General features: G+C 54.0%; 1 protein-coding gene across 7 annotated transcripts in view; it reads right to left on the reverse strand.

The window, feature by feature from the left end:
* dlg1b (discs large MAGUK scaffold protein 1b) overlaps window positions 1-7,939 on the reverse strand; it is a 28,833-nt gene extending 20,894 nt beyond the window's left edge. For all 7 annotated transcript variants that reach the window (XM_086172021.1, XM_086172020.1, XM_086172019.1 and 4 more), the window contains exons 1-3: window positions 7,783-7,939; window positions 7,187-7,318; window positions 2,782-2,924 (exon numbers count right to left, since the gene is read on the reverse strand). In XM_086172021.1, the coding sequence (XP_086028147.1) occupies window positions 2,782-2,924; window positions 7,187-7,318; window positions 7,783-7,801 (294 nt within the window). In that variant the 5' untranslated portion in view covers window positions 7,802-7,939. The remainder of the gene's footprint in view (window positions 1-2,781; window positions 2,925-7,186; window positions 7,319-7,782) is intronic.
* Between the last annotated feature and the right edge of the window lie 41 nt (window positions 7,940-7,980).

The following is a 7,980-nucleotide window of genomic DNA, read 5'->3' on the forward strand; positions in this document are numbered from 1 at the left end:
TGAAGCAAAGTACTTCTTGAGTACCGGAGTGCAGCATGGCAGTTAGCACAGCTGCTGTTGCGGCTCTCCCCCTGTAGCCTCCTCTGGATTTTGTCCTGCCTGCTTTGTGGTACAAGAAGCCCCAGACGGAGCAGCAGGTCCTCCATGGCCTCCACCTCCTCCATTGTTGTGTGTTTAGTATTGTGGAGCAGAAAAACCACGTCACAACAGCTTGGTGCTGTTGGGCGACCCCCAGACCAGAAGTCCTGCTGGAGCCCATGGTGGAGAAGAGCCACTAGAGGAGCTACCTGACACGAGATCCAAGAGCCCCACACCCGCCGACGGCCCAAAGCACATGAACATGGGGCATGCGGTGAAGGTGGATCACAGCGCCCACCCCGACCCCGACCCGCCAGAGGCCAGTACTTACTTGTCTGGGAGTCAGGACGTCGGCCTGAGCCAACGTGAGCAGGATTTCACTTAGGAGGGGGGACTCCTACCACGGACCAGCGGTTACAGGGAGAGAGACAGCATCAGGGACGGACACACACACACACACACACACACACACACACACACACACACACACACACACACACACACACACACACACACACACACACACACACTCTTTGCAGGATCAAAGTGTGTATCAAATGTTTGCCATCCCTCCACCAGCAGGGGGAGGCACTGCCTGGCGTGACCTCCTGCCTCAGGCAGCAGGCTGTCTGCAGGTATCTACGGCGCCTTAGTTGAATGTTTTTTAACGCCACTTTAAACTAATTCAATGCGCATGTCCAACTGCAGATACGATGGTTTAGAATAATCTCAACCATTTATATCCAACTAAAGAAGCATGTGGATTTAACTTTTACCCTACTAATCATGCTTAGCCCCCCCTCCCCCCAGAAAGAAAGAAAGAAAGAAAGAAAGAAAGAAAGAAAGAAAGAAAGAAAGAAAGAAAGAAAGAAAGAAAGAAAGAAAGAAAGAAAGAAAGAAAGAAAGAAAGAAAGAAAGAAAGAAAGAAAGAAAGAAAGAAAGAAAGAAAGAAAGAAAGAAAGAAAGAAAGAAAGAAAGAAAGAAAGAAAGAAAGAAAGAAAGAATGTATGTATGTATGTATGTATGTATGTATGTATGTATGTATGTATGTATGTATGTATGTATGTATGTATGTATGTATGTATGTATGTATGTATGTATGTATGTATGTATGTATGTATGTATGTATGTATGTATGTATGTATGTATGTATGTATGTATGTATGTATGTATGTATGTATGTATGTATGTGGTTCTGAGACGGCTATTTGGTCGAGTGGTCACTTCTGACTTCCAACTACTGGTACTTTGGATCTTCGGTGACTGAATTGCACTTCCTGTAAGTCGCTTTGGAGAAAAGCGTCTGCCAAATGCCTGGCATGTAAAGTAATTAGCGTGTATTTCTAAGTTTGTCTTCTTCTGGCTCCCACTCTGTCTCAATGTTTTTGGCTTCAAGGCATTTGTCCTGGTATCTCCTCCTCAGGGCATTTGACCTGGTGATTTCAAGCGTGCGTGCACTGCCTGCGTTGTTTCCAGCTTTCTCAGAAAGCTCATCAGCGTCCTCCTGAAGCCGGCATACACCTTCGTCAGCATGGCCTTTTCCTTTCTCCGTGCTTCCGGCTCATCGTCCGATGCTTGTTTTAGTCCACGCACGGCTCCCGCTGGCTTCCTCCTCTCTTCACGGAGGGACATCCTGTATTTGCCCGGCTGAGGCTGCAGAAGCCAGCAGTTCTTTTGTGAGGGACACTTTGTGAGGAGATCTCCACTAGCTCTGACCTGGTCCCAGACAAGTCTCTGGGCCTCAACAGTTTGTTGTGTTATGTTACAGGTCACCACTTCCCTGAGCGCCATGTCCAAATGTTATTATGTCGCTTTAGTTTGTTCTTTCCCCATGTAACAGATTTAGCCATATCAGAGAGAATGGCCTGAAACAGCTCAGAGACGCCTAGTTTGACGGACACCAGCGGTGCGGGGCGCACGGAGCACCCCTCCGTGGCGGCGGCCGCAGCGGTCGGAGCAGCAGCAGCCCTGATGGCGCGTAACATTCAACCGCAGTGAGGGCCACTGAGCAAAGTTTTATCACTTTTTTGCACACGTGACTCAACAATGCATTTGGTTTTCCGTTACGGAAAGAACCAGCTGTGGCATCAAGCAGACCTGGAACGGCTAACCCTAATCATAACCCTGTCCCTAACCATAACCCTAACCATAACCCTGACCATAACCCTAATCCGACAACACCGCACTTGATGAGCGGCGCTGAAACTCCGTGCAGCCTGTCAATCGGCACCCGGCATCACTACATTTAAATCCAAATGATTACACATTTACAAAGGCTACTCACAGTGCAGTGCAAAGACCTGCTCTTCTCCCATCTAGTGTAACCTTATTTATAATGCCTCTAGAATTTCACTTCATGCTTTTTAATGCTGTAATATCAGTAAAAGCTATTTCATGACAGCAAATGCTTTTTAATGACCAGTGGAAACCCTGAGACAGACAGACAGACGGGCACTTATACAAATGTAAGCCGTTGTTCGGGACACGTTGAGGACCAGGCTGCTCGTAGGAACATGCAGCTTGGAGTTCACAGGACAGCGAACGTCACATGGTGACCTTTGACCTCTTCAGGTCCGTGTGGGCGGCAGGTGAACCGCGGGGCCCGCTAGAGGGGGAGGACCTCCCCTGACAACCAATCCTCGGACAGGATCAATCCTTCCGCCCCGCGGGCACGCAAACGTGGCGACGTCAGTACGTTCTCACCTCGATGCTGGTGTCCGAGGTCAGCGTCACGCTCTGGAAGCTGAAGTCCCACAGGGTGACCGGAGCCGAGGGGTCCGACGCCTTGGAAGACTCCGCCCACCTCTGGCTGTCCAATAAGGTCGCTTCGTAGAATTCCTGGATATCTGGGGGTCGGACAGGCAGACATCTCACTCCAACAAGGCGACGGCAGCGGCTCCTCGCGGAAGAACAACATCTCGGCAGGAACGGGCAGCCGGCGGTTTCCTTCCACAGCCGGAACCTGAAGTTCTCACGACCGTCACGAAATCATTCAAAGCGAAGGTCGGCGTTCTTCGGAAGAACCGAAGTTCCCGACACAAACACGGGCGGAGGTCGGTCACCCGCCAGACGGTTTACTGATTTACTGATGGTGGCCAAAGACCACCTGCTGATCCCACTTCATGAACCTCGGGCTCATCTGAGGCTCTCGGTCATCCAGATGTCACCGTCTAAGACCTCAGACGGCGGGAGACCTCAGGCACAGAGAAGCTCTCAGCCTGGCCTGAGGTCCGTTCGCGATCCCGGATGGGGGTCGAACATCTTCACGAGACAACCAGTTCGGCCGTCGAAAGCGCGACGCTCCGATCTGGACGAGCGTCTCGCGGCGGCAGGTCACATGACCTCCGGAGGCCGGCTGGACAAACGCCGAACATCTGACCCGCGGTGTCCTGGAGCGGCACGTGGCCGGGGGGACCGGGCCGCCCGTAGATGAGGAGCAGCAGCTGATGGAGGAGTTGTGTAACCCGTTTGATGCCTTGAAATAGATCAGATATCAATGAAGTTGTGAAGCTGCTGAACATCTAAAAATAACTTGTCACATCTCCTCCCGCTGCTGCCGCTGCTGCTAGAGTTTCACTTCGCTCAGGACCGCGTGGAGCCGCCGGCCCTCCGGAAGATCCCGAGCAGGAACGGACCTCGTTATGATCCTCCCCCGACGGGAGGTCCCGACGGACCTTCGTCATCCGATCGTTTGACACCCCAGTTGTCTGTGGACTTGACCTCTTCTTCTGGGCCCGTCACACCCGCGGAACCAGAGACCCCAGTTCCCTCTGGTTTCGTGCAAAACAGCGCAACCATCATCTTCAGACCAGGTCTGCTGACAAAATGTTATCAATAATCATCTCATCACCAGCTTGATCGATCACCCAAGTCAGAAGCTCCGAATGATCTGACTCCAGCTTCTTACGAGACAACCTACAAACCAGTGTTCCTGCGAGGCCTTCTAGTCTCCTCATCGGAGAGAAAACCCCACACCGGGAGGTGAGTGCCTCCGAGGGGGGACCTCCCAGACGGCCCTCGGGCTCTCCGCTCCCTCAGCCGCACACCTTTCTTCTCCTGGAGTGAACTGCGGCTCCCACTGACCACCCAAACCATCTGCTGGAGGAAATCGGGCCAGAGGAGCAGAAAGTGAAGCCCCCCAGCGGCGATGGGGATTATGGTGCGTGTAATCGTCGTGTCCAGAGGGATTACAACCTGCTCGGCCGGCCGCGGACATCCTTGGGGGGTTTTGGCAAATTGAAAGTGACGTAAGGTCGGGTGTGACTCTCGCTTCGGCGGGTCAAAGGTCATCACGCTTAAAGGTACAGGACATGTCGACCCCTGAGATCTGGTCTCTTTTTTGCACATCCTGCTCTTCTTAGTTCACTACATTGACTCATGGACCTCCTGTCCACCCCCAAAGGGTCGACGGCTAGACTATCTCTTCCAAATCCCCTATGACCTCGTTGGAAGTTCTGACGTGTATCCCGAGCAGACCAACCCCGGCGGCACGCTTCATCTGGAGGTCTCCAGATGCTTCTCTGGAGAACCCGAGTCCTCGCTAGGGTCTGAAGCAATAAATCTCAAGTCCAAGGCCAATGGAGACCGTCTTCCAGGTCTTCCCTGGACCGTGTCCCCCCCCCAAATTTCCATGTTGTCCGTGACCAGATAATTGGTCATCTCCAAGTTTCCCAGGATGTGTGGGGACCCGGTTTACACCATCGATCCAGTAAGAGGTCCAGGGTCCTTCAGATGCACTTGGCTCCAACCGATGGATCTGGATCCGTTCCTGACCTGATCTGCGTTGACGTCGCTAGCAAAGCTCGCTCACTGCTAGCTCAACGGAATGTACCATCTGCGTCGCAAGAACCCCGAACGGGTTAGTTTTATTGTGACGGGAACGTCCGGGAATCAGCCGGGTGAAAGTCCTCCTCCAATCGGGTCGGTAACGGCTCATCCCGACAACCTTCTGGTAAAACGGGTCGGTACCGTCCGGTTGGACCCCCGTGATAATGGATACATCTGTTTATCTCTAAGCGGGTGGTCACACGAGCCCATCCCAGCGCTGCCAGTTAGCGGTAGCAGGTCAAGGCCTCCGCCGTGGGCCGTCCTGGTCTGTCGGCTCCGTGCTGAGTCTGCGAGCATCTCCTGCAGAACTCCTCAGGACGAACCCGCCTGGGAGCACTAACAGGCAGAAAGATGCTTTACTGTTCCTCTCATACTAGAATGTGTCGTTAAAAAAACAAAAGCACCAAGAACTCATACGGACTAAAACCTTAATGTACAACACATCTTTGCACCCTGGGGCGCCGCCATTGTTTACTAGCGCTATGTATGCTGGACAGATGACGTGCCAAGGTGTTTCTCGTGTTTACGTCGACTTTCTGCGAGCGCTAACTTTTGCTCAATACAGTATATACGCTAATAATGCCACATTGCGCTGCTTTTGGAGGCCATCTCCTGTTCAAGGGGAACAAAGGGACTGATCCTGGTCTACAGCTTTCCAAGGGACAAGAGAAGAAGAAAGGAGTTGGAAAGATGCTTGTGGTCGTTCACAACTGCCTTGGGATCGGTGGCCGTTTTCTCTACGCTTCTCTCTGGATGCGTTTGAAGCGTTTAGCCCGGCTAAGCCGCCAAAAGAGCTCACGAGTGCTACCGGTTTCAAACGGACACGAAAGCTAAATCAAGTGTCTACAGTATTCTTTCAGCGCAGACAAAAGGTCCTCGGGAAATGAGTGGAGAGAGACGGCGACTGTTCACCTGCGAGGATGCCGACAACACGCTGCTGCACCAGGAGCATCTGACGGGTAAAGATCACGGCACCGTTGCGGAGAAAGCCCACGACGAGTCGCCCGTCGGGTCAGCGCAGACGTCTGGAAGTCTACAGTGAACAGCCCGTGACACAAAGGGGAGCTCCTTCTCTGGTAGCATCGCAATGCGGCCGCCTCACGCACACCAGCAACTTCTGCTGCCTCTTGGCATCTTTGCCGGACCTCATTTTGAATGCTGTCTTCAGCGTTAGCGTTCTCCTCCACGCTCACGTCTCTCTCAGATCCAAACGGGAAAGGTCGCGCAGATGCTAAAACCAACGGGGCCGAGCCCAGGCCGACCTCCTGGTGTCACGACGCAGACAACGTTGCCACGGATACAACAATGGCGGCCTATGAGTGAAAAGTTAATTTTTCCTCCAACTTTCTACAAACTTGGAGATATGTTGAGAAACTTGTGTTGTCATTTTTATGTGGCTGGTAAAATAATGGATCAAATAGGACGATGGGATCCCTCGAAGGTCATGGACGGGCGTGACGAGCGGCACAACGTTTGGACTTAAATGCCCGGAGACATCCTGAAGGTCCGAAGACTCGTGGCAGGAGGGGGTCAAACGACAGAGCCAAGTCTACATGAGAGACCGAAGGCCGCAGCTCGGCTAGCTTCCCTCGAGCAGGAACCTCTCGTGGTCCCGAGGTCAGCCCGTCCACCGGCGGGGACCGCGGGATGGGGGCGGATGTGCGTGATACATTCCCTGCAGCAACAACGGCTATCGGTTTCCCTTGGACAAGAAGAAGCAGCTCTTCTCCTGACCTGAAACCTCCACCTCTGTTTGGACCCCTGCGCTCATGAAGATAAACACCTGCAACTCTAAAAATGAAATATGGCCGCAGAGCCTGGGACAACCTCAGGGAGCGGTGGTGAAGAGGTGTTGCCAGCTGATTGGTAGCAGTACTCGACGTGGTCTAAGATCAAGATGTTCCCCATCTCCGTCAAAAAGATGGGTCAGCTGGGGACCATCAGGGAGAAACCGGTGTCTGACTTCACCGCGGGTATTCGCTCGCCATCGTCCACGCGGCACCGAAACGCCGTCCGCAGACCTGATGGCCTGCGGACGGCCCTCGCGTCCTCACTCAACAACTCAGCGGTCTTCTACCGTCTGAGTGAGACATCTTGTTCTAAAGCACAAGACGTGAGGAGACCCTGCCCTCGGACCAGCCCGGTCCGCAGACCAGTAGGTTTCGTTGCCCGGAAACGGATTCCTCGCCGTAAGGTGTGATCGCACGAACGTCTTAACATAAATCTGCAAAGTCAACGAGTCGGCGAAGGCAGTAGCGGCGGTCGGACCGGAGGCTCCTACCTATCAGAGCCTGGAACAAGTTGCTCTGGAAGATGTCGATGACCCTCTGGATGGAGATCCGCAGGTGTCGGTCCTCGGCGTGGGTCAGCTTGGCCCGGTACTCCTCCAGGAGCAGCAAGGCCCGCTGGGCGTCTGACGGACACAAAGCAGGAGTCAGGAGGAGGCCGAGGTCCGGCGTGGAGCTTCCGGGAGCGGCCGCAACCTGCCGGCGGACCGGCCCGTTGATCCAGATCCGGCAGGTACGGGTCGGACCAGGACTGGGGTCTGCCGCTGTCCCGCCACCAATGACACTCAGAACTGCGTTTGTGTGTGTGTGTGTGTGTGTGTGTGTGTGTGTGTGTGTGTGTGCGCGGTTCGGTCCGGCAGGGTACCTTCTGTTCCTGGAGCCCGTGGATGCTTTATTAATATTAACTTTATTTTTAGTTGCAGAGGAGCTGCCCCACATTCCCGCTGTTAGCAGCTCGGCTAACGGACTGACAGGCTCGGCTCGGCCGGACCCGACTGGGCCGGGACCGGGACCGGGACCGAGTCCGGGCTGCAGGTCGCGACCCATCCGTTAGCAGGATAACCGGGAAAGAGTTGGGGAAACGTCTTACCTTTCTTTCTGATGGGCATGACTGCGCCGGGTCCGGTCCGGTCCAGTGCGCCTGGGAGCTGTGCAGTGTGTGTGTGTGTGTGTGTGTGTGTGTGTGTGTGTGTGTGTCCGCTCCAAGTCTCCGTCCGTAGCGGTCAAAGTGTTCCGGCCGAAGGCAGCGTTCGGTCCGGCGGAGGAGCGGCTTCCCCCGCGCTCCTCC

Source organism: Fistularia commersonii, chromosome 25 (genome assembly GCF_037954325.1).
Source record: "Fistularia commersonii isolate RoL2024-O1a breed Wild chromosome 25, RoL_Fcom_v1.0, whole genome shotgun sequence".
Taxonomy (NCBI): Eukaryota; Metazoa; Chordata; class Actinopteri; order Syngnathiformes; family Fistulariidae; genus Fistularia; species Fistularia commersonii.